Source organism: Budorcas taxicolor, chromosome 7 (genome assembly GCF_023091745.1).
Source record: "Budorcas taxicolor isolate Tak-1 chromosome 7, Takin1.1, whole genome shotgun sequence".
In the NCBI taxonomy this organism is placed as follows: Eukaryota; Metazoa; Chordata; class Mammalia; order Artiodactyla; family Bovidae; genus Budorcas; species Budorcas taxicolor.
In genome coordinates this window covers 38,983,111-39,008,207 of record NC_068916.1, presented here as the reverse complement: position 1 = coordinate 39,008,207, position 25,097 = coordinate 38,983,111, and the positions used below count along the sequence as shown (strand labels likewise).

Here is a 25,097-nt window from a genome sequence, read left to right as displayed (position 1 = left end):
CCCTCATTTCCCTCTCTCATTGGCCCTGGGCTTCCCTCAGATGGTTCCACCATCTCCCTTGGCTCCCCACCCTCCCTCTCTGTTGCTTTCGATGACCATCAGTAATCTCTCCTCACACTGTGGGAACACTCCGGGGATTCTACTTCTCATCTTCCTCCCACCTCAGGAACATGGTCTTCCCTTCCCAAGCGATGACTGAGTGAGTCTCCGCAATGCAGCCCGACTACCCTCACTCCAGTCTTGTGATCTACTTTCGTCCATTTTAGTGAGACGGGATGAAGCACCCCTTGGGCTGAGGGAGGGAACAGGGACCTTGTACCTTGGGCTTCTCTCCCACCTGAGCTTCCCCTGGCCTCATCGTCCCCAGCCCTGCCCCAACTCCTTGCCAGCTTTTAACAAAGAAAAATGTCTTCTTTTGCCCCATTCCCTTCCTCCTCAGCCACAGGTTCAGCCTGCCATACTTTTTAAAAGTTTGAATTAGCTGCCATCATTTAAAAATTAACCAATTAAAAAAATTAACCAATTTCATTCAAGAATCCAGAATTCTAGTTTCTTTTGAAAAATCAGAAGATCTGGCAACACTAGGCCCACATTCCTGCACGGTGACAGCCAGCCAGAGCTGGTCTCAGCTGCTCCCTTTGTAGGGCTTGCACACTGGTCTCTGCAGTTTTAACCCTCCGGATGGCCCTGGCCACCCACATCAGTGGCCTGGCTTCTAAACTGTATCTCTGCATGAGGCAGTCCAAAGGGAGGAACTTGCAGATCTCAGCACACAAAGGAGGGTAGGGCGGGGCAAGGCAAGCAGTAAGGCAGGGTGGAGAGCCCCAGTTGGGAGCCATGTCCCAGCCTCTCTCCATCACTGTTATTGCTGGTAGCATCTCAGGCACCCTGTGTGTGTCCTGTCCTGGCTCAAACCTGCCTTTGGGAGCCAGGTTGCTGCAAACATGTGGCTGGCTGGCCACTGCTTCAGGCCACTCCATGTCCTACTGGAGCTGGGCCTGGGCCAAGGCTTTGTCCTGGGCGTGAGTAGCAGTGTGGCCTGTAGGCACAAGCTCCCTTACTGTCCAGCCAATTCAACTGAATGTGCACCATGGGGTGGCGGCCTTGTCACAGTCCAGCAGGATGTTGAGCACAGTGCAGGGGGCCCCGCCCACAGACAGGGCTGTACGGGAATCCACACGGTACTTCACCGTGCTCAGGCCTCCCTCCCGGTCCACCTTGAACTGCTCCTGAGAAGGAAGGGGGGAGAGAGCATGTACTCAGGGTTTTGTAGGTGCCAGCTGTCCACTGATCCCCCATATCTCGTCATCAGAGGTCCTATGATCCCCAAAGAGGGGAAAGGGGAGCTCAGAGACAGGAAGTCTCCTGCCCATGGCTGCACATCCCCATCAGCAGGAGACCAAGTGTTTTCTAGTTCAACTAATGTGGCTCTGAGAGAAGAAGCTATTTGAGAGATGTGGACTCCTGTGTCCCAGGTCTGCCTGGGATTCTGGCACCTTCAGTTGAGTCTTGTCCCCACCCAACCTGACACACATAGCCTAAATGGCCTCTGATGTCTTGGCTGACCCACAAGGCCCAGGGGCCATGGCAGCCACCAGAAGAGGGCCCTGTGCCCAAGCAGAATGCCCACAATGACCTGGGCCAAGCAGGGGAGGATGGGACCATTTGGGCACAATGAGAACTTGGTGAAAAGCTTGGGCCCGCTGGTTCCCCATATACCACATACCTACCCTGATCAAGGGACTGGCCAGCACCTGTCCACCCCTGATCAAGAGATCAGCCATCACCTGTCCACCCTGATCAAGAGATCAGCCATCACCTGTTTTTGAGCCGCGATGCGCTTCTGGTCTCTCTTCCTCCAGGCTGGGTCATGCAGGTGGTGGAATGTCTTGTACCCCGTTGTGATACCCGAAGGGCGGAAAAGCTAAGGAGGCCAAAGGAAGCTGGATCAGGCTGCCTCTCCTGGAGCCCTGGCCCTCACCACTAGGTAACAGCCCACAGGCAGGGGCCTGTATTCCCATTCTTTAAGAGAGGTGTACTAGTCGGGGGCAGGGCTGGGGTTAGAACCAAGGGTGCCATCTCCCAGCCCCAGGAACTTCATCTGAAGGCAGAGAGGAACCTCAGGACTGCCATGATGGCTGAGGAAGTGGCGGGTTGTGGGGTGGGGGAGCATTACCTGGAGCCCAGCTCCTTTGATGCGCCGGTAGAACTCGTCATCTTCTCGGCCCCAGCCCCAGAAGCGGTTGGACATCCCGTTGCACTGACACAAAGACAGGCAGAGTCATTTGCCCCATCCTCCCAGGGATGCTCTTTGGTCTCCTACTTGGGGGTCCCAAGCCCACGTGGGGCCAGGACAGGCCCCCTTTCCTCCTCCTCCTATGAACGGACACTCAGATGCTTTTGATTCTTACAACCTCTGTGGTACCAGTGGGGAACAGTCAGCATACCCCAGGTTCCTTGGCCTATTCTAATGGGGCCTTGGATTTGTGTGAGATGAACAGTTTCTCAAAAATGTCTGACTGCTGGGAGGGGACCTCTAAGAGCTGATGATGGGCACAGTGCCAGCTCCTGCTCTATTTCTGCCTGGTCCCCTACTCCTATTTCTCCTGAGGGTCTCTCTGCCCTTGTCTCTTCCTCTGTATGGAAGAAAGAGACAGTGTCTGAAGTCAGATGGCAGACATTTATTTTTGCCATGACTTCAGGCTTCATTTACATTAAGCTGGCTTCAGCCACAGACTGAACAGAGGAGCAAGAGATGGGGGTCTAAGCCACTCAGTTCTTCCCACCCCACCATCCCACTCCCACCCCTACCACAGTGACTGATTCAGGGATTAGCCATAACTCAAGGCAGGCCAATCAAGAGCCCAGCATGGAGCAGCTGTGGGACTGCTGTCTGGGCTGCTGGAAAAAGGAGCTCCATGTTCCACTGGACTTGGGCCTAGACAGATGCAGGTTGCAGCTACAACCACTATGCTGCATTGCGAATGTCTCAAAGTAAATCCAGTCTAGAGAAGGCAGAGCCGAGAGATGGAAAGTGAAATGATGTCCTGGTGACAACTGTCTGATAGGCTGAGCAGACTTTTCCATTTTGAGAGGCAAAGAACAGGGCTTCTGAAGCTAGTTCACATGAGGGTTCTGCTCCTGAGGCAGAAACCCTTCCTAACTGGAATGCTTGGTCCTGCTCCTCTCTCACGCCTCTAGCTAGCCCTGGGCTCCCCCACTGGCCCTGGGAAGGATCCTCCAGCTACTGGCCCCCAGAACTGCCACTCCTCTGGCCACAGCCCCCATCCAGGTAGGTGTTGCCTGGCTCTGAGCAGAGCAGGCATGCCAGGCCTCACCAGCTGGTAGTGCTGCTTGGAAAGCAGCAGGATGCCACCAACGTAGGTCTTGTAGTGGTAGAGCGGGTGGAGCTCCGGGGAGGCCACGTGGAAGGGCCCAGCCTCTGGGAAGCCATAGTCCAGCTCCTCATTGAGAGGGAGCAGGTCCACGTCGTGCATGGCGATGTAGTCTGTGCTGTTGCCGCTTTCCAGGAAGCCCGCGTTGATGAGTGCTGCCCGGTTGAACCTGTGCAGGGTGCCAAAGCTGGGCAGGGGGGCAGCAAGCTTGCTCTCCCCCAGCCTCTACGTGAGAGCCTGTCCTCCACGCAACACACCCCAGTACCCATGCTGCCCTCCAGCTCGATGCCAACTTCACTACAGGGCTGCCCAGCTGCTCCTCCACTCATCTAATGAATGTTTACCGAGCACCTACTATGTCCCAGAAACTGTTCAGAGCACGGGAGATACAGCAGTGAGAAATAAAAGCCCTGCCCTCAAGGAGCTGACATTCTAATAAGAAAAAAAAAACTTGAGTAAACATGCAACAAGCCAGTGAGTGGTAAATGTTGAGAACAGTAAAGCAATGTGAGAAGAATAAAACACACTGGCAGGTAGGGGCTGTCCTTTTGGACGAGGTGGTCAGGGAGAGCCAGCGTAACAGAGTGATATGTGAGCAGAAACCTGAAGCCCTGAGGGAATGAGCCCTGTGGAAATCACGGGAATGGGGCTACGAGCAGAGGGGAAAATGACTCCCAAGGCTGGAGGCTGGAGCAGTCAGCAATGTGGTCAAGCAGAGTGAGTGAGGTTTTAGGGAATGAGGTCAGAGGGTGACAGGTCCCTGGAGGACATGGGCTTTGACCCTGGATGAGATGGCAAGCCACTGAAGGGCCAAGAGTGAAGGCATCATGTGCAGTGGCTCAGTGTTCACCAGGACCACTCTAGCTGGTATGATAAGAAAAGCCTGGAAGGTGAGGGGTGGAAGCAGGGAGACAGGTTAAGAGGCTGCTACAATAATTTAGGCATGAACTGATGATGCCTTAACTCAGGCAGCAGTGGCGCCGACAGGAGGGCAGATGCTAGACACGCTGTGCTGGTGGACTAGATGTGCTGTTTGAGAGAGCAAGAGTGGAGGATGACCCCAGCACCTTCTGGCCTGAGCAGCTGGGAGTGTGGAGTTTCCACCTCCAAAATGAGGAAGAGGGCAGGAGAAGCAGGTCGGGGACAGGTGGGAAATCAGGGATTCAGTTGTAGTCAAGTCAGGTCAGGAGGAAGGCAGAGAACACTGGGAAGATCGTGAACTAAAGGATCTGGCGGGTTCCAAGAACTGCTGGCGTATGTTCCCCTGGGGGAGTGAGCTGGAGGAAAAGGAGGTGGGGGTGGGCTGTGCAATGCATGGATTGTGATCATGGAGGGGAGCAGTTTTTGTTGAGGGCAAGGATTTTAAGTTAATGCCAGATTTTGAACAACCTTAAAGCCATGCCCTTGACCCTTCTCTTTCCCTAATCCCTGCAGTTAATCCACCAGCAAGCCCTGCCTGCACCTCCTCCACATTGCTGCTCTCTACCGTGTCTGCCACAATGGCAATAAGGGCAACGCCTGCCCAACAGGTCTCTCACTCCCCTTCTTGCGCTGGTATGGCCTAGTACACAAATAGGAGCCACAGGGACCTTTGTAAAATGGAAACCAGATCCAGGGCCTCCCCAGTCCCAAACCCTCCCCGCAAATTCCCATCACACCCAGTGAGAGGGGTCGAGCACCTCCCACCCTTCTGCTTCTGCCCCGGGTGGCCTTTCACGGGCCTGGGCTACGTGCTACTGGACTGCTGTCGGGAAAGGGAGCAGGCAAGGGAGAGACCAGGGCAAGGTGAGGCCCAGGTGAGCGGGTGCCGGCTTGGAGGTGGTCCCTACCTGAAATGATCCACCTGGTTGAGCACATAGATGTGGTGCTGGATCTTCTTCTTGCTCAGGAAGCGGTGCATGTGGGGCACAAAGACCAGCAGCTCCTCAAAGCGTTCTCGGAAGGGCACCAGCACTGCCAGGCGGTGCGGGCCCCATGACTCATCTTCTTCCCAGTGCTCACGAGGTGGCTCTGGCGGGCAGGCCCGGGATGGGCCTGGGGTCTCCTGTCCTTGTCCCCTGGCTGCCCGGGCTACGTCCCCAGAGCAGCTGAGCTGCAGCCAGAGCAGGGAGAGGAAGCCCAGTAAGAGACAGGCAACAAAGAGGTGGAAGACGGAACATTTCCGGGGGAGGCCACTGGGCATCAACCTGGACCTGGGACAAGAACAAGGAGCGGGTCAGCAGGGCAAGGTGAGCCAAGGTCCTGAACACGCCCTCCTCTGGCTTCCCACAAGTAAGGCACAGGTGACTGGTCGGCCCCAAGCGCTTGGGAATTAGTGCAGAAGCAACTTTAGTGCTTTTGTTTGTGTTGCTACCATGCATCAGAATCCGGCTTACAGCTCTAGGTTCAGCCTGAGCCACCCCACCTCCACGAGGCCCTCCAAACACTCGCAGGTCTGGGAGCTGTGCCACTTGCTCGATGCTCTCTTACTTTCTGTGCCTGAGTCCAGATCAGACCAAGAGCTGCTCGAGGGCAGGGAAGAGACTCCTTGTCCCTTGCACTTGCCCCTCCCCAAGACGACATCTCATGTCCAGAGCCAAAGGCGGAAGCCCAGCTTAGAGACCTCACGCACTGCCTTCTACCTGTTCCCCTGCAGGTTCACCCTCATCAGAAAGCTTGGCTTCACCCTACTTCTCAGACCAGAAAGCTCCCCCAAAGAGGGAAGCTGTTTTACTGTTTCAGCCCCAGTGAAGAGACCACTGTTCACTCTGGGAAGATCAGGTCAGTCCCCAAACCAATGCGAGGCCCAAACCAACAAAGGCAGTTCACAGAATGCATCTCAAAGCTTCAGTCCAGGGCAGCTCATGTGACAAAAGATGAGAAACAGAAGAGGGAAAGAAAGCTGAGGGCTGGGAACAGCACCCAGGCACCTTTCAGAAGGTGGAAAAACAACAGAATACCTTACACTCTGGGGTAGTTCTGGGAAAAAAAACAAATGGATGGAAGCCATCTGGTTTCTTTGTCCCTCTCTCTGGAAGTTCCTGAGGGCAGTGAAGGAACTAAGGAATCCAAGAAAATTGCAGCTTCCTGTCTTCTGAAATAATCAGCAAAGCAACTTACTTTATAATCTCTGAGAATTACCAATTAGCTACCACAGCATATAGATTCTACCTCCTAAGTACCCTTTGTTCTTCCCTCACACACTGCCTACCTTTTAGTTCAAGTCTCACCTGGTCCTTGCCCTGTTCTGACCCCTTCAAATCTCATGGATGACCTTCCTGTTTACAAGATAATGGGCAAACTCCGTGATCTGACAGTCAAACCCCTCTGTAACCTGGCCCCATCTCCAGCTGCTCCTGCCACTTACCCAGTGCTACACACTGAGCAATTCAGTTTCGCCACTCTCCATATTCCTTCCTGCTCTAGCCCTCAGAGTCTGCTGCTTCTGCCTAAAATGGCTTTCCTTATTTCATCTGCCTGGAAGCACCCCACTGATCCTTCAAGGCCAAACTCCAATGTCATGGCAACACTGTCACCCCCTAGGCCCACATACACAACAGACTGAGATACATACTCCCTCCTTTGTGTTCCTGGAGTATCTGGTACTGCCCTCCTTGAAGCATTTAAGAGTTTTGAAATGACCTGTGTCCTTGCCTGTCTTCTTCACAGGTAATCAGATTCATAGCTGTGTACTTAGCACAAGTCATACAGCAGAGGGCTTGCTAAGTGAGTTACAGGAAGGGATCAAGCATTCAGGGCATGCTTGTCACACACTAAAGCCAGACAAACTCCTGTCTCTCTTCAGAGGCACAACTGCCAACTGGAAGCAACCCTGAAGCCAGGCCCAGGTCCCACACACAGCAGAGAGGGAGCGTGGCAAGACAACCTTGCAGGACTTCTGACTTACCCCCCATTGTCATGTGGTGGGGGTTTCCGCTGGGGAAGAGCAGAGGCCAATCCTGCTATTGGCCTGGGACGGCTGGAACCTCTATAGATTCTCCCTCTGGGCTCTTGCTGGGGGTGGGGTAGAGACCGGGGAGATGGACATGAGGAAATATCCCACCTTCGGGAGAAGAAGCAGTGACCATTATCCAGGGGTATGGCATGGATTGGGCACTCCATGCACTTTCACCTTCTGTCCCCTTGGTCCAGCATTCCCTTCCTACTAGGATCACATTCCCCCGGACACTCTCTTCCTGTGCTGCAAGGGCCCAAATCACTGAACAACTGAATTCAGAGCTGAATCCCAATTCCTCAGGACAGAGAACACTGACAATTGCTCCTGGTGCCACCTGGTGGCAAACTCCAGATCTGCAGTCTCAGCAGCTCCCAGGCCACCCTGTTCCTGGAGGTGGGGAGGCAGACCAGATGAGGTTTTGCCTCCTTCATCAGTATGTGTCCAAAGCTAATAAGAGGGCGATTCAAACCCAGACAGACTGTTTCCAGAGCCAACACTCTTAATGCTACCTCAGTATGCATCTGTTGCATGGATCTTTGTACCCCTTTGTCAAAAGCATGAAGTGACACCAGTAAAGCTTTGTGGAATATGGTTATCTTCCTAAAATTCTTAGGAAGAAATTAGGAAATGGAAATTCTCCATAACCTTTCCTTTCTTCCCTCACACAAACCTTAGTGACACAGGTTTGAATACTCAGCTGCTCTGATTACAGCACCTCCAAACTGCAAAAGTAACTGGAAGATAACTGGCACCTTTTCTGTGCCAGGCATAGTGTCAAGACTTTTAAATATGTGTGATCTCCTTTATATCTTCATATAGACCTGCAGAAGAGATATTATGATCCCTGTTTCAGAGATGGAAGAGCTGAGAAGGAAGATTAAGTTGGCTCTGGTCACATGGCTATTAAAGAGGATTCTGGTCCAGGCCTAAATCCACAGTCTAGGCTTTCTACTATATTCCTGTCTTCTTACTTCAACAGCAAGTCTGAAAAATTCCCAAAGATAAAGAGTTGTGCCCACTATATTCCAAAGTCTTTGGGCACCTTTGGGCAAACTTAACAGACATACAGGAAAAGAGGTGCCATTCACCAGGCTAGATCCACTACCATGTGTTCTGAGAAGACTTGAGGGTACACCTCAAGACTGAAGTCTGGGCGTCCCTTCCAATCTTAACGGCAAACAGCTCATCCCCATTCTGCTTTAGTGACAACCACTAACTAAGGTCTGGGTCAACCCCACACCTAACACATGGGGCAGGCCACATTCAAGTACAGCTGCACCGGAAATGAACTAATGTTAAGTCTGAGGAGAACTCAGCCCCAGCTAGGCAGTGGCCAGCAAGGCAGAGCACAGAGCTTCTGTCTGGTGTGTTCTTCTGGGGGCTCAGCAAAGAATGGGGAAGCACAAGTGTAGGGTCTGAGGCTACAGGCATGTGATGGGGGAGGCAGAGACCAGAGATACGAAATAAAGACCTTCTGAAACCAGGGACAGACAAGAGATCCACTGAGAAAGGTCAACGGACTCTAAGACCCGCATAAAAACTGAAGTCAGTGGAAAAACACGGAGACTCATAACGAGAGACTCGCACAGAGGGACAGAAACTCACAAACGGAAATCAAAAGAGAAATACAGACCTGCTGAGTGACGGAGACTGGTAGAGCCAAAGACGCAGAGAGAAACAGAAACCCAAATACAGAGAGAGACCCCCAAGGAGAAACACAGACCCTCAGAGAGCCCCGCAGAGACGGAGTCCCAATGGCCTCGGGCTCCTAGAGTCCTCGCGGTGGCCCGGAAAGAACTGGCACCCGGGAGGACGGGGACCAGGCCGGCCGCCGAGGCTCACCTGCCGTCCTCCCAGGGCAGTTGCGCCGCTTTCCTCCGGGAGGGGAACATCGTTCGGGGAGGCGGCGGCACATGGGTACAGAGCTACCAAGCCGGGCCAGCCCGGCCTCCCTGGCCTACGCGGCGCCTCCGCCTCCCGCCCCGCCTAAGCCCGTCCGCCCCGCCCCTTGGTCCGTTGGGTCCGTTGCTCCGTCTACGCCGTCTGCTCCCCGAAGCTGTGGTGTCAAAGGTTCCGCGTTCGAAGGAAGACGTGAACGCGCGACCGCCTGAACTGGTAACTTCCTTCCGGGGACCGCTGGAGGTCTCAAGAGGTTGAGGCCCGGGAGAGCGCTCAAGTCAACGGGCTGGGACTGGATTTAAACTCCAGATTTCCAAACCAGCGCCCTGGGATAATCTGCATCTTCCTCCTCTTCCCAGGGAAAGGCGGGGAGCGCGTCTGAGTAGTCCTGCCATCACCCTAAGTTCTTACTATGTGCCAGTCATTTTTCCAAATTCTTTGTCCGCAACAACCTTGGAGGTGGGCAGGGCCAAGCTCAAGGCTGTCTTGCGTTCAGTCTACTACCTCAAGTAGTAGTTTGGAGACTGGTATTAAAGACAGATTGGCTGGATTTGAAACCTGACTCTCCTAGTTTGGTTGTGTTTTGGGGCTGTTCCTGATATATATGGTTGCTGTGAGGATTAAAGGAGAAAAGCACACACTTGGTACAGTGATGGACACAATCATCAATGCCCTATAAATGACAGCTGTCATCCAGGGGAGGAGTATTTCGTGGAGCTGAGTTGAGAACTGAAGAAGGGAGTAAAATTGACTTCCCATATTGGCCTTGTCAACAGTGGGAACTTAGCCCCTGCCTGGGCCAGATTTCCACCTAGGAAAAGAGAACGGGAAAGTTATTAGACTTATCTCTCTTCTTCCAGGCAAACTTTAAGGTTTCTAATAAATAGCTAATAACATCAGCTGAGTTCTTACTATGTGCCAGTCATTTTTCCAAATTCTTTACTACTTCTATCTCTGTCTTTATGTGTATTGTACTTATGCCCTCTTTAACGAGTGAACTATGGCACGAAGAGGTAGTTCAGAATATAAGCCCAGGTAGTTTGGTTGCACAGTCTATGATCTCAACTACTGGTTCTGAGAGGACTTCACTATGCGTAGGAAATTATTCCCAGCAGCCCCCTTTCTCCCTTTAACCCAGCATACAACCCACTGGTCCCTTCCTGCTAAGCTCTGCCAGGTCACCCTACCTTATATTAAAACCTTGACAAATCCAGCCTTGATTTAGCTGATGACAAAAGCAAGGGTGACCCCTGCAGAGACCAGTCAGGTAAGGCCAATGATGGAAACTGGGAGATGGGACTGGCCTGGAAAGCACAAGGTTACCTTAAGGGGACTCTTCAATCCAGCTAATTGTTGTCATCTCAGAATGAAGCCTCTCTAGTATTAGATCTACCTCAAGAAATCAGATTTCATGTATAAATCCAAATTAATAATTTTAAGACATTTTTTTTTTTGGCTGTGGTGGGCCTTCGTTGTTGCTTGACCTTTTATCTGGTTGCTATAATAAGCGGGAGCTACTCTCTAGCTGTGTTGTTCAGGTTTCTCATTGCAGTGGCCTCTCTTGTTCTGAGCACAGGCTCTAGGGCACTCGGGCTTCAGTGGTTGGGGCTCCCAGGCTCTAGAGTACAGGCTCAGTAGTTGTGGCATGTGGGCTTAGTTGCTCCTTGGCAAGTGGAATCTTCCCAGATCAGGGATTGAACCCATGTTTCTTATATTGACAGGCAAATTCTTCACCACTGAGCCACAGGGAAGCCCCTTGCTGGTGCTAAGTCACGTCAGTCGTGTTTGACTCTGTGTGACCCCATAGACGGCAGCCCACTAGACTCCCCCGTTCCTGGGATTCTCCAGGCAAGAACACTGGAGTGGGTTGCCATTTCCTTCTCCAGTGCATAAAAGTGAAAAGTGAAAGTGAAGTCACTCAGTCGCATCCAATTCTTAGCGACCCCATGGACTGCAGCCTACCAGGCTCCTCCATCCATGGGAGTTTTCAGGCAGGAGTACTGGAGTGGGGTGCCATTGCCTTCTCCGGGAAGCCCCTTAACTAATTTTAAACTGTGATATCCAGTCATATTGATAATTAGTACCCTTAATATGATGGGATGAGAATGACACTTTCTTTCTGTGCTCTTTCAAAAACCCAGGACCCCAATCTAATCATGAGAAAAGTATCAGAGCAATTGCAATTCAGAGAAATTCTACAAAATACCTGAACTGAACTCCTGAAAACTGTGAAGTCAATAAACAAGGGAAGTCTGAGAAACTGTCACAGCCAAGAAGGGCCCAATGAGAAAAGACAACTAAATGTAACAATGATATCTCCTACATGAGCTCTTGGAACAAAAAAGACACAAGGTAACAGCTAAGGAAATGGGCATAAAGCATGGACTATCCCTATTGGTTCACCCTGGAGAAGGAAATGGCAACGCACTCCGGTATTCTTGCCTGGGAAAACCCCGTGGGCAGGCTCAGGGTCGGATATGACTGAAAGGACTGAGCACATCCCTACTGGTTAATTCATTTTTAACAAATATACCATACTACTGAATGATGTCAGTAATGAGGTTAACTATCGTCACAGTTTTTCTGTCATTTAAAGCTGTTTTTTTTTCCTCCCTAAATGTGGAGGTCTAGGTGGCAGAATGTGTTCAGACTGCATGCTCCTAGCAGTTCAAGTAGTCCCCAAACTTGCCTTCCCACCCCATCTCATTACACAGTTGGATTGTTGTCGTTTAGTCGCTAAATCATGTCTGACTCTGCAAACCCATGGACTGTACCCTGCCAGGCTCCTCTGTCCATGGGATTTCCCAGGCAAGAAGTAGGTGCCGTTTCCCTCTCCAGGGGATTTGCCCGACCAAGGGATCAAACTCAGATCTCCCGCACTGGCAGGAGGATTCTTTATGGCTGAGCCACGAGGAAATTAACCTTCCTCGTATTCATTTTCATAGGGTTCTAATACTCAAAACTGTTGAACACTTGGTAATGTCCAAATCTCTTTCTTGGGATTCAACTTTCTAATACTAACCAACTTTCCTTTCCAGCTTTCTCATTGCCCCCTCAACTCTAGCTGAAACAATGCCTGTCTATCTCCACACCAGCTGTTTGCCTCTGTTCCCTTCAATCACCCCTGTCCGCCTTCTTTTATCAGAATCCTTCGTCTCCTCCAAAGTCCTTGTTGAGATTCCATGCTATTGGTTAAGCCCATCAGTACCTTCCTCTTGCCCCCAGCCCAGGGCTTCCTGTTCTTCCCACACGTGTTGCACTCCTCTGATCAGTGCACACTACCTTCACTAACTGGGTACTTTTTTGAAGCACCAGAACAATTCTGTCCTCCTGCTTTGGAAAGGTTGGTGAGATGGCAAATGCACAGAAGAAATGGTGTGGATTTTAGCACCAACTGCACAACTTACTTGTTGCATGATTTTGGGCAAGACCACCACCCACTGCCACTAGAAGGTATGGACAGGATGAAAGGAATGAAGTCCACAGGTGGGTACTCGTCTTAGAATGTTGCTTTGCCCACTGGAAAAACTTGACATTCCCTCCAGCACCCTACAGTGCTATGCCCACTGGCAGTAGAGTAACTTTACACTGGACAAGAAGTCAATTTTTTTTTTTTATTGGGAAACCAATGTAACAAACCTAGACTTATTGAAAATGAAATCAGTAACTAAGACTCTGCAGGCCCCATCCCCAACCAGCACCAAGGCCTCTGCTTGGCCTGACCCCAGTTTCTTTAGTCCCCAACAGAACAACCACGTAAAGAACCTGGGGTCAACCTCAGGGCTACTTTCCCACGTTGCAGCTCCCTATACCCCACCCTCAATTGACACACACCCCGGATCAGCAGGCTGGTCTAGGCCCAAGGAGGGAATAGTGAGGTTTCCTGGGTGGCAGGGAATCACAGCTATGCCCCAACCTGGTCAAAATTCCAAGTTAGCAAAGGAAGACTGGCTTGCCCACCCGCTCCCCTCCCCCCAGTCACCCCAGACAACAGGCTCACATCCCTGATCAGTAACACTGTGATTCTGAGGTGTCAGTAGGGCTCCCGGTGGCTTCACCAGATTACTGCAAAGGGCCCAGGGGAGGGGGCAGGCATTTACCCAACCACTTGATCAGTATTAGCCAGCCAAGCTGCTACCCTCGGCTTGGGCTGTGGCCCCTTCTCCCCTCCAGATACCCATGGCTGGAAACCAGTCCTCCTGCCAGAGGGCAGTCAGTCCAGGAGGTCCTTTCTTCCCCAGCCAGGGAGGAAGGCTGGCCTGGGAAGCCTGGGATGGCTACACCAGCTTCTTGGCTTCAAAGAAACTCTTGAGGTGTCTCATCTGCCAGACACCAATGGCTACAAGGATGAGGGTCTGTAGGATGGACCACCACAGCACCCTTTGGTTGGTGCTCTCGCTGGTCTGCCGGAAGCGTTCCTCTCGCCACTGTGGGAAGGGAAAACAGAAGAGAAGCCTGAGTTGGCTGGGCCTCATCTGGGGCCACTAGAACCACTGGGTTCCCTCTCCAGAGGATGCCCCAGGACCAACTGCCCAGGTTCCAGCTGCAAGTGTCTGAAAAAAACCACCCCACCTGGGAACGAATTGTCTTCATCCTCACCAGCCATATGCCCCTGGGTAACCCACTCATTTCTCCCAGGTCCACTGGCTCACCTGTCAGGTATAGCCCTCACCTGGTCCTACCGTGATGCCTGGAGGAGTGGCAAAGTGGCTGTAGCATTACCCTATCAGACAGAGCTGTCCTGGGACACTCAGAAATGGATTTTCTCTGAGCCCTCTGCCTGGGTCTCCCAAACTGCTCCTTGCATACTGTGTGCACAGGTTGCAAACTGGTGGTCTAGGGGCTGAACTGACCCCACACATGTATTTTGTAGGCTCACACAATGTTTAGACAACATTTAAAACTCAGAATTTTTTACATTAAAAAACCCCAAAACCTGGACCTCTAAGTATCTCTTAAAACCTGAGCGAGCAATTCTGCAATGCTGTCCTCAGCTGACAACAGCAGCTCTTCCTATTTAGATAGGTTGCTATTCTACCAGTCCTTATGGTCACAGATCCATTCATGGTACAGGCTGAGCTCTGGGACACAAGTGAGTTTGAAACCCCTAATCCTGGGAGCACTGAGAACCATGGAAAGAACACCCCAGGTGTTGGTATCAATTCCTGCTTTGTCACTTTGTGTGGCTCCTAATAAAGACAATGACAGCCTCTCAAGAGATTGTCTTCTCAGTTACAAAGTAGAGTTAGTAATACCCATCCCACCTTTTAGGTTGGCAGTGCAGCACAGACACAGAAGTCCCTTGGATTTATAATGAATCTGATGTGCAACTCCTGGCTAAGCCAGCGGGCAGCCTCTGGGAAAAGGCCCACTGCTCCTGGCCCAGCCACTCACCCGCTGGTAGTTCTGCTCTTTCTGGATCTGCTCCACTTGCTCGACCAGCTGTCGCACTCGTAGCTGCAGCTCACTCAACTTGTCTTTGGCAGCAATTTCTGCATAGTCGTTGGCATGTTCACCTACCTGGATGTCCAGGTGAACCCTCTGGAGACAGACAAGATAAGGAAGGCTGGGAGAATCAGGTAGCCCTGCTCTGTCTTCCTGCCAGTGCCTAATAGCTGGTCCTCCCACCTTTCTTCATTTGTTCATTTAGCCAACACTGACTGAGGCCTCCTCAGTATCTGGCCCTATGGGGCTCTAGGCCCAAAGGCAAGAATAAGCCTTGGCTGATGCTCTCACCAAAGCATATACAGAAAGCTCTGCAACCACCCCCTTAACGTTCACTGGAAACTCAGCTGTATTAAGAGACACAAAATCTGACACAGTCACCTACAGTACCACCAGTTCCCCGTCTTGATGAGCTATAGGTTGAAAGAATCCAACATGGGTCCACTTACCAGCATGCCGCCAGCAAAGAGAGAGAACTTGGTGGAATTGGAGTGAAGACAGATCTGATGCTCACCAGGGGTATGGGAGGTGAAGGTGAATCTGCCTTCAGAGCCATACTGCCGGGCCAGGATAACCTGGAGAGCAGAGACTTCAATGAGCATTGAGTGAAGTCGCTCAGTCGTGTCCGACTCTTTGCGACCCCATGGACTGTAGCCTACCAGGCTCCTCTGTCCATGGGATTTTCCAGCCAATAGTCCTGGAGTGGATTGCCATTTCCTTCCCCAGGGGATCTTCCCAACCCAGATATTGAACCCGGGTCTCCCGCATTGTATACAGACGCTTTACCGTCTGAGCAGGCTGAATGGTGCTTAACGCTCTAAGTGCCTTGAAAGTTGACAAGCAGAGACATCCCACAACACTAAAAGTTCCAATGCTGCTTAGCAGCAGTTGCCAAAAACTTGCCTTTGAGCTATCTGGAGAAAAGGTCAAGAGACTGACATGAAGTTGGCATGTGGCCACTCTTGGAAAGCTCTTTACTTTATTCATAACTCATGCCCTTTCAACTCTTTCACTGTGATTCTTGTAAGTGAAAGGTGACAGCTAAACGGTTTTGTTTAGTTGGTTTGGGATATGGTTTAATATCCTTATTTGTCAAATTAAAAGCTGCTCATTCTTTTTGGAAAGTACCCTGTTTCCTGGTATCCTAAAGTCTATATGCCACAGCTTTAGAGTCAACAAAGCTCTTTGGTTTCCAGCACCACAATTAATCCACCCATCACATCTGTAAGATGGATGAATTTCTACTTCACAAACTAGAAAAATAGCTCAGGGAAAGCAAATGACTTGGCGGGGTCACAATGAGATCAGTAACAAATTGACAGAAGCAGCTAGCACTGAAACAGCCCAAAGTTAGACTGGAGTGAAAACGCAGGTTCTTCCCATAGTATCAACTGTTTTGTTTTTTTTTTTAACCAGTTTAGCAGATGCGGAAACTATGAGGGGAAGTACCAGTGCCTGCTTGATCTGGCGCCCAAGTGCAAAGCGTGGTGGGGGGTGCGGGGCTCGGCGGGGCCGACTCACTTTATCCTCTGGGTCTTTAACCTCCACGAACATGCCAAGCCCAGGGGTGGCCGGCTGGTACTCCTCTCGCTGCTTGTCATACAGCTGCGTCCGGTAGTTTCCTGGAGGGAAGTGAGGCGAGCCCAGTCTGAGGAGAGCGAGGTGGCGCCGGGTCCACGGTGGCCAGGGCACTGCGAGGCAACCTGCTCCCGGCTCTGAAGACATGACTTTCCCGCACTCCCCCCACCCCCACCCCAAGACCGCGGTCTTGTTGAAAACTCTCTCCCTTCCCCCGTACCTATAACCATGGTCTCGTCCGGGATCTCCTCAATAAAGCACTTTTTTTCCGTCTCCCCAATGTGGAAGTACAGCGCGCCTCCGCGGGCCGCAAACCACAGCAGTAGGAGGAGGACCCGAAAGACCCTACCCAACCCGGACCCAGGGCAGAGCCCGACGACCCACAGGCTCCGCTCAGCAGCCATCTTGCCCCACCTGCCCGCGCAGGCGCAGCCTGCCGCGCCACGTAGCCCTGCCGCCGCCGCGGGTGCTGCCGGGACAGCGAGTTCCGCCGGGTGGACTACAAGTCCCAGACGTTCCCAGGGTGCGGCGCGGCAGTACCTGATTGGGGCGCAGCTCCTATCTAGGGCCGAGTTAGAGCTGAAGAATCGGATTTTTTTCCCCTTTAACTCTCATCGCCGCCCCGTGACTGGTGTTGATTATCAGTTTGTTTTGTTTTACAGATGATGAAACTAACGTACTTTGAGTCGGCAAGCGAATTATGATAAGGGACAGGAGCCTTACCTAGGATGCTTGACTTCCCTGGGAAGTAGGAGCTGCCGCTCTGGGCTTGCTTCTGCTTGTGTTTTTCTTTGTGCTGTTTTAACTACATGCTATGTTACTGCTGTTGTAACCACCACTCAGAATTAACAAATAATTACACAATTAACAAATGATAACATTTTATGATAATACTTTCAGGTATTTTTAAAGTTAAGCTTTTTAGAGACATCCCAATCTTCCCTGGTAACTGAGTTGGTAAAGAATCCGCCTGCAATGCAAGAAACCCTATTTCGATTCCTGGTTCGGGAAGATCTGCTGGAAAAGGGATAGGCTACCCATTCCAGTGTTCTGGCCTGGAGAATTCCATGGACTCTGTGGTCCATTGATATCTATATTCCATGGACATGTATATTTCATGGGGGTCACAAGGAGTCGAACACGACTGAGTGACTTTCACTTTCACTGAGGTATCAACATTTGTTATAAGTTCCCATCAGGAAGCTTCCATAAGCCTCTTATCCTTGTCCATCAGAGGGCAGACAGACTGAAAACCACAATCACAGAAAACTAACCAAACTGATTACATGGACCGCAGCCTTGTCTAACTCAATGAAACTATGAGCCATCTAGGGCCACCCAGGGTGGACAGGTCATGGTGGAGAGTTCTGACAAAATGTGGTCCACTGGAGAAGGGAATGGCAAACCACTTCAGTATTCTTGCCTTGAGAACCCCATGAACAGTATGAATAGGCAAAAAAAGATAGGACACTGAAAGATGAACCCCCCTGGTTGGGAGGTGCCCAATATGCTACTGGAGATCAGTGGAGAAATAACTCCAGAAAGAATGAAGGGAAGGAGCCAAAGCAAAAACAATACCCAGGTCCAATGCTGTGAAGATCAATATTACATAGGAACCTGGAATGTTAGGTCCATGAATCAAAGCAAATTGGAAGTGGTCAACCAGGAGATGGCAAGAGTGAACATCGACATTTTACGAATCAGTGAACTAAAATGGACTGCAATGGGTGAATTTAACTCAGATGACAATTATATCTGCTACTGTGGGCAAGAATACTTTGGCCACCTGATGCAAAGAACTGACTCATTGGAAAAGACCCTGATGCTGGGACAGATTCAGGGTGGGAGGAGAAGGGGACAGAGGATGAGATGGTCACCAACTCAATGGTCATGAGTTTGGGTAAACTCTGGGAGTTGGTGATGGACAGGGAGGCCTGGTGTGCTGCACTCCATGGGGTCGCAAAGAGTTGAATATGACTGAGAGACTGAACTGAACTGAACTGTGGGCAAGAAAGAATCCCTTAGAAGAAATGGAGTAAGCATCATAGTCAAAAAGAGAGTCTGAAATGTAGTACTTGGATGCAATCTCAAAAACAACAGAATGATTTCTGCTCATTTCCAAGGCAAACCATTCAATATCATAGTAATCCAAGTCTATGCCCTGACAAGTAATGCTGAAGAAGCTGAAGTTGAATGGCTCTATGAAGACCTACAAGACCTTCTAGAACTAGCACCCCCAAAAGATGTCCTTTTCATTATAGGGGACTGGAATGCAAAAGTAGGAAGTCAAGAAATACCTGGAGTAGCAGGCAAAGTTGACCTTGGAGTACAAAACAAAGCAGGTCAAAGGCTAACAGAGTTTTGACAAGAGAACACATTGGTCATAGCAAACACCCTCTTCCAACAACACATGAGAAGACTACATCACCATCACCAGATGGTCAATACTGAAATCAGACTGATTATATTCTTTGCAGCCAAAGATGGGGAAGCTCTGTACAGTCAGCAAAAACAAGACCGGGAGCTGACTGTGGCTCAGATCATGAACTCCTTATTGCCAAATTGAGACTTAAATTGAAGACCATTCAGGTATGACCTAAATCAAATCACTTACGATTACACAGTGGAAGTGACAAATAGATTCAAGGGATTAGATCTGATAGACAGAATCCCTGAAGAACTATGGATGGAGGTTTGAGACATTGTACAAGAGGCAGTGATCAAGACCATCCCCAAGAAAAAGAAATGCAAAAAGGCAAAATGGTTGTCTGAGGAGGCCTTACAAATAGCTGAGAAAAGACGAGAAGCTAAAGGCAAAGGAGAAAAGGAAAGATATACCCATTTGAATGCAGAGTTCCAAAGAATAGCAAGGAAGATAAGAAAGCCTTCCTCAGTGATCAATGCAAAGAAATAGAGGAAAATAATAGAATGGGAAAGAGTAGAGATTTCCTCAAGGAAATTAGAGATACCAAGGGAACATTTCATGCAAAGATGGGCACAATAAATGACAGAAATGGTACGGACCTAACAGAAGCAGAAGATGGACCTAACAGAACAGAAGCAGAAGAAATATGGACCTAACAGAACAGAAGCAGAAGAAGAGATGGCAAGAGTACACAGACGAAATATACAAGAAAGAGCTTCATGACCCAGATAACCACAATGGTGTGATCACTCACCTAAAGCCAGACATCCTGGAATGTGAAGTCAAGTGGTCCTTAGGAGGCATAACTGCAAACAAAGCTAGTGGAGGTGATGGAATTCCAGTTGAGCTATTTCCGATCCTAAAAGATGATGCTGTGAAAGTGCTGCACTTAATATGCCAGCAAATTTGGAAAACTCAGCAATGGCCACAGGACTGGAAAAGTTCAGTTTTTATTCCAATCCCAAAGAAAGGCAATGCCAAAGAATGTCAAACTACCACATAATTGCACTCATCTCACATGTTAGCAAAGTAATGCTCAAAATTCTCCAAGCCAGGCTTCAGCAGTACATGAACCATGAACTTACAGATGTTCAAGCTGGATTTAGAAAAGGCAGAGGAACTAGAAATCAAATTGCCACATCCATTAGATCATCGAAAAAGCAAGAGAGTTCCAGAAAAACATCTATTCTGCTTTATTGACTACATCAAAGTGGATCACAACAAACTGTGGAAAGTTCTTAAACCAGACCACCTGACCTGCCTCCTGAGAAATCTGTATGCAGGTCAGGAAACAACAGTTACAACTGGAAATGGAACAACAGACTGATTCCAAATTGGGAAAGGAGTACATCAAGGCTGTATATTGTCACCCTGCTTATTTAACTTATATGCAGAGTACATCATGTGAAATTCCAGGCCAAATGAAGCACAAGCTGGAATCAAGACTGCTGGGAGAAATATCAATAACCTCAGATATGCAGGTGACACCACCCTTATGGCAGAAAGTGAAGAAGAACTAAAGAGCCTCTTGATGCAAGTGAAAGAGGAGAGTGAAAAAATTGGCTTAAAACTCAACATTCAGAAAACGAAGATCATGGCATCTGGTCCCACCACCTCTTGGCAAAGTATAACACAATATCCCAACTAGGATATTGACATTGATACAGTCCAGATACAGTAGTTCCATCACCACAAGGATATTTCATGTTGTCCTGTTATAGCGACACCCACTTCCCTACCCTCTTACCCTACCCCTAACTCCCTCTTAGCTCAGACAACCACTAGTCTGTTTTCCATTTCTAAAACTTTGTCATTTCAAGAATGTTATATAAATGGAATCATACAGTATGTGACTTTCTGAGATTGGCTTTTTTCACTCAGCATAATTTTTGGAGATTTATTCAGCTTATTGCATCCACCAACTGTTAGTTTCTTTTTATAGTAAAAAATAGCCATTACAATGTATAAAGATAAAATTTTGTAATAAACAACTGAAAGGGGTGAGAACAGAGCTGTTAAAGGAGCAGAGTTTTTATATGTTATTGAAGGTAAGTTAGTATAAATTCAAATTAGATTGTTATAACTTTAGGATGTTAAATATAATTTCCATGGTAACCACAAAGAAAAGAGCTAAAGAATATACACAGGGACTTTGCTGGCAGTCCAGTGGTTAAGACGCCATGCTTCCACTGCATAAGACACAGCCTCAGTCCCTTATTGGGGAATTAAGTTCCCGTGTATGACAAGGTATGGCAAAAAAAAAAAAAAAAGAAAAGAATGTACCCAAAAAGAAACAAGAAAGGAATTTTAATGTTTCACTACAAAAAGTGATGCAAAAGAAGTAAACACAAGAAATGAGGAACAAAAGCTATAAGGGAAATAGAAAATAATTGCAAAATGACAGAAGTAAGTCCCTCCTGCTGCTGCTGCTGCTGCTAAAAGTAATTATTTTAAATGTAATTTATTAAATGTAAATAGATTAAACTCTTCAGTCAAGACAAAAATTGGCAGGATGGGTAAAAAACACAACCCAACTATACGCTATTTGCAAGAGGATCATTTTATTTCATTTTACTTTTTAAAATTTTATTGGAAAAAATTTTATTTTGGAAGAACTCACTACATCAGGTGACAAAATTCCAAAATCAAATTGCATGAAAACAGACATCACAATTTCTTTTACAATAGGTGAGAAAAAAATCTGCAGTATAGAATAGAGGCAAAGGAATATGAAGAAGGAGAAGGGTTTGAAGGTAAACAGAATTTTAAATGGCAAACATAGAAGTTAAATAGAAAGCTATAGCTGTGCATTCTTTATTCATCCAGACTTCACATTGGGTAACTGAAGGGCAAAAATAAAACCAAATTTCGTATTGTTTGGGGTAAATTTTAATAATTTTAAATCTGAATTGAATTTAGAACCAACTCTTCTTTGTTCTTGGGGATAATGACTGAAAAGAGCTCTCAACAACAAAAAATGTTATTACTATGTCCATTCCAAGAGATGGGTGCAAATAAATATAAAAGGGATAAAGCACCTGGTGAGGACCACTCCTCTGAAGTCATCATTAAAAATCAAGTAGTTGTGACTTTCCTGGTGGTTCAGTGGTTGGGACTCCGGGCTTCCACTGCAGGGGACGGGTTTGATCCTGGTGGGAAAACGAAAATCCTACATGCCAGGTGATGCAGCTAAAAAAAAAAAAAAAAAAAAAAAACAAGTAGCTGCTTATTGAGTAGTTCAGTATTAAACTAAATGAAAACTTCCTGACATACAGAAGAGATAAGAGCAAAGAAGAGTATGTCAAAACAAAGAAGATACAGAAGTTTAGTAAGTGAAAAGAGTTTAATGAAGCCTGGATGGTTTAAAGGAAATTAAAACATGTTGATTTTGTTTGAAAATATTTATTATATAACAAAACATAGATATTCTGGAAAACAGATGAATGCATTTGAAAATTTTTGGATTACTCATTGTAATCTATAGACCTGTGGTTTTTTCCCATCCATTTGTACAGGTAATCAAGAAGTTGAAAATATTACTCCTAAAATTGAGATACTATAAACCAAAATAGAATTGTTAGGGTTTTTTGAATTAATTGGTGAAACAGTTTTCTTTCATCCCACCTACTAGTGGAGTTTCACTACTTTCGGAGTGAAAGTGAAGTCACTCAGTCAAGCCGTCTCTTTGCGACCCCATGGCCTGTAGCCTACAAGGTTCCTCGGTCCACGGGATTTTCCAGGCATGAATACTGGAGTGGGTTGCCATTTCCTTCCTCAGCAGATCTTCCCAAACCGGGGATCGAACTCAGGTCTCCCGTATTGTAGGCAGACGCTTTACTGTCTGAGCTACCAGGGAAGCTAATTTGGAGTAGGTAGTATTGTAACACTTTACAAATGACTTTCTCTTGTCTATACACCAAATGTGAGAAATATCATTGATTAATGTTCAGAAAGAAGTCCTGAGAAATCTACATAAATCAATATGCAATTGGGAGAAAGTAACTCCAGCTCCTTTGAGAAGATATTCTCTCAGTGCCTGACACACGTTGTGGGTAAAACCGTGACGATGATGCTTCACAGCAGTGATTGGTCCACATGTTTGAATTTTTTAAATTATGTTTAAGATGAAAACATATGATGTTAAGATGTTTAAGTGATTTTGGGCTCCAAAATCACTGTAGATAGTGACTGCAGCCATGAAATTAAAAGACGCTTGCTCCTTGGAAGAAAAGTAATGACCAACATAGACAGCATATTCAAAAGCAGAGACATTACTTTGCCAACAAAGGTCCATCTAGTCAAGGCTATGGTTTTTCCAGTAGTCATGTATGGATGTGAGAGTTGGACTATACATAAACCTGAGCGTCGAAGAATTGATGCTATTAAACTGTGGTGTTGGAAAAGACTCTGGAGAGTCCCTTGAACTGCAAGGAGATCCAACCAGTCCATCATAAAGGAAACTGATGCTGAAGCTGAAACTCCAATACCTTGGCCACTGATGCAAAGAATTGACTCATTGGAAAAGACCCTGATGCTGGAAAAGATTGAAGGCGGGAGGAGAAGGGGATGACAGAGGATGATATGGTTGGATGGCATCACCGACTCGATGGACATGAGTTTGAGTCAACTCCAGGAGTTGCTGATAGACAGTGAGGCCTGGCGTGCTGTAGTCCATGGGGTGGCAAAGAGTTGGACATGACTGAGTGACTGAACTGAACTGAAGATGGAAACATTCAAAAATATGTGTTTTAATTATAGATATGGAAATAATTATTTCTCTGCCTCATCCATCATCCTGCCAAGGCTGAGATTTTTGTAACTACTGCTTTGTCCAATGCATTTGTAAATAGACATTTCACAATTCTGCTAGAACTGTTTTCAATTACTACTGTAGATGATTTGCCTCAAGAAATGTGTAAATAAATATTCCCATACATTTTTAAAAAAGGAAATTAAATGGAAACTTTTAGTCCTAATTGCTTTTCATCTGACTTGCTTTAAGGAATCTTTTAAAACTGATAAGAAACAACAGGGAAAGAAAATCTGCTAAAATCTTTCAGAATTTACGTGATTCTTATTCTACTACAAGAAAACATTATCTGGTACAAGGTATATTTGTGGATGTACATAAACACATGTATGCTACCTGGATCATATTGTACTATGTACAAGTCTTTACAACTCCTCCTGAAGGTTAAAGGAGTTAATTAGAATTCAAAATGCATAATTATCTGTAAGTTGGCACTTTTTAAGCTCTTGTGAACATTGATACTGGCATGTTTTATTGCAGCCCAGTTCTAGCTGTTATTTGCCAACTTGTTACAACAGAAGTCCAGCAATAGGTGGGTAGAGTGCAAGGAAAATAGTGCCGTGTTTCTCAACTAGAGTCTCTGAAATAAGTGCAGTTACAGCTGTTGAATAAATGTCACTCAAAAGCAGTCTCTTGGCTCTTCCTTACGCACCAGGCAACTTTCCTTTTTTAAAATTAATTCATTTTACTGTTTCAGGTCTTAGTTGTGGCATGCGGGATCTAGTTCCCTGACCAGGGATCAAACCCAGGCCTCCTGAAGTGAAAGCATGGAGTGTTAGCCACTGGCCCACCAGGAAAGTCCCCCAACATTCCATTTTAATTCACCATTTCTGTCTTCATTCCTTCACAGCATCAGTATTAGCAGATGAGTCTCCATTAGGGTCTACCAGCATAGAAATAACACTAATCATGATGGTTTCCACAGTGGGAATAGGCAACCAGTGTTCCTTGGGTTTTTCATAGCCATATTTATCTTTTTCAGGCTTGTGAAGAATAGCAATGCATGTTTCACCATTTTTATCAACATTTGGGCACCAGATTTCTATAGTGAATTTTATTTTGGAGAAAGCAATAGTAAGAATTTCCCATTGATAGAGATCATGCTGCTGCTGCTGCTGCTAAGTTGTGTCAGTCGTGTCCGACTCTGTGTGACCCCATAGATGGCTGCCCACCAGGCTCCCCCGCCCCTGGAATTCTCCAGGCAAGAACACTGCACTGGGTTGCCATTTCCTCCTCCAATGCATGAAAGTGAAAAGTGAAAGTGAAGTTGCTCAGTCATGTCTGACTCTTAGCAACCCCATGGACTGCGGCCTACCTGGCTCCTCCATCCATGGGATTTCCCAGCCAAGAGTACTGGAGTGGGGTGCCATTGCCTTCTCCGTTGATAGAGATCATAGTCATCTATCAAACCTGCTGAAAAGCCTTCCACTGGATTTTTGTTGAGTTCCACCAACTGTCTTTGCCAAGAACCTGGGTTGGCACTGCGGCTTTGGAAGGACTGAGGACAGGCTCTGGGGCTGCTGGAACTGGGTGAGGAACCAGGGTCCCCACCTGGCAGGTCCAAATTGAGGGCTGGGGCAGTGGAACAGGATTTCGCTTGCCCTTCAT

At 47.9% G+C, this 25,097-nt stretch overlaps 2 protein-coding genes across 6 annotated transcripts; both read right to left on the bottom strand.

The window, feature by feature from the left end:
- Positions 1 to 532: 532 nt before the first annotated feature.
- On the bottom strand, positions 533 to 9,305 carry B4GALT7 (beta-1,4-galactosyltransferase 7). Of its 5 annotated transcripts, none has more exons than XM_052643573.1 (7): positions 9,175 to 9,305; positions 7,282 to 7,437; positions 5,225 to 5,587; positions 3,339 to 3,564; positions 2,177 to 2,260; positions 1,820 to 1,924; positions 533 to 1,229 (listed from the first exon to the last, which is right to left on the bottom strand). In XM_052643573.1, the coding sequence occupies exons 1-7, from the start codon at positions 9,222 to 9,224 to the stop codon at positions 1,074 to 1,076; spliced, it is 1,140 nt and encodes a 379-aa protein (XP_052499533.1). In that variant the 5' UTR covers positions 9,225 to 9,305; the 3' UTR covers positions 533 to 1,073. The 5 variants fall into 5 exon arrangements, with proteins under 5 accessions (XP_052499533.1, XP_052499535.1, XP_052499536.1 ...); XM_052643575.1 differs by lacking the exon at positions 9,175 to 9,305 and adding an exon at positions 8,966 to 9,161; XM_052643576.1 differs by lacking the exon at positions 9,175 to 9,305 and adding an exon at positions 8,966 to 9,161 and having other exon boundaries at positions 7,282 to 7,388.
- Positions 9,306 to 12,844: 3,539 nt separating this feature from the next.
- LOC128050802 (transmembrane emp24 domain-containing protein 9) lies at positions 12,845 to 16,660 on the bottom strand. Its single transcript, XM_052643200.1, has 5 exons — positions 16,475 to 16,660; positions 16,198 to 16,298; positions 15,126 to 15,251; positions 14,626 to 14,772; positions 12,845 to 13,658 (listed from the first exon to the last, which is right to left on the bottom strand). The coding sequence occupies exons 1-5, from the start codon at positions 16,656 to 16,658 to the stop codon at positions 13,509 to 13,511; spliced, it is 708 nt and encodes a 235-aa protein (XP_052499160.1). The 5' UTR covers positions 16,659 to 16,660; the 3' UTR covers positions 12,845 to 13,508.
- Between the last annotated feature and the right edge of the window lie 8,437 nt (positions 16,661 to 25,097).

What these genes read in the sequence shown, in the direction of transcription:
- B4GALT7 (XM_052643573.1), bottom strand. Translation starts at nt 9,224, where the DNA reads ATGTTCCCCTCCCGGAGGAAAGCGGCGCAACTGCCCTGGGAGGACGGC. An exon ending in CCACCACATGACAATGGGGG is followed by an intron (nt 5,588 to 7,281) that starts GTAAGTCAGAAG and finishes TTCTTGTCCCAG; the next exon opens with GTCCAGGTTGATGCCCAGTG. An exon ending in GCATCGCGGCTCAAAAACAG is followed by an intron (nt 1,230 to 1,819) that starts GTGATGGCTGAT and finishes CTTCCTTCTCAG; the next exon opens with GAGCAGTTCAAGGTGGACCG.
- LOC128050802 (XM_052643200.1), bottom strand. Translation starts at nt 16,658, where the DNA reads ATGGCTGCTGAGCGGAGCCTGTGGGTCGTCGGGCTCTGCCCTGGGTCC. An exon ending in TTAAAGACCCAGAGGATAAA is followed by an intron (nt 15,252 to 16,197) that starts GTGAGTCGGCCC and finishes TCTGCTCTCCAG; the next exon opens with GTTATCCTGGCCCGGCAGTA. An exon ending in TCTTTGCTGGCGGCATGCTG is followed by an intron (nt 14,773 to 15,125) that starts GTAAGTGGACCC and finishes GTCTGTCTCCAG; the next exon opens with AGGGTTCACCTGGACATCCA.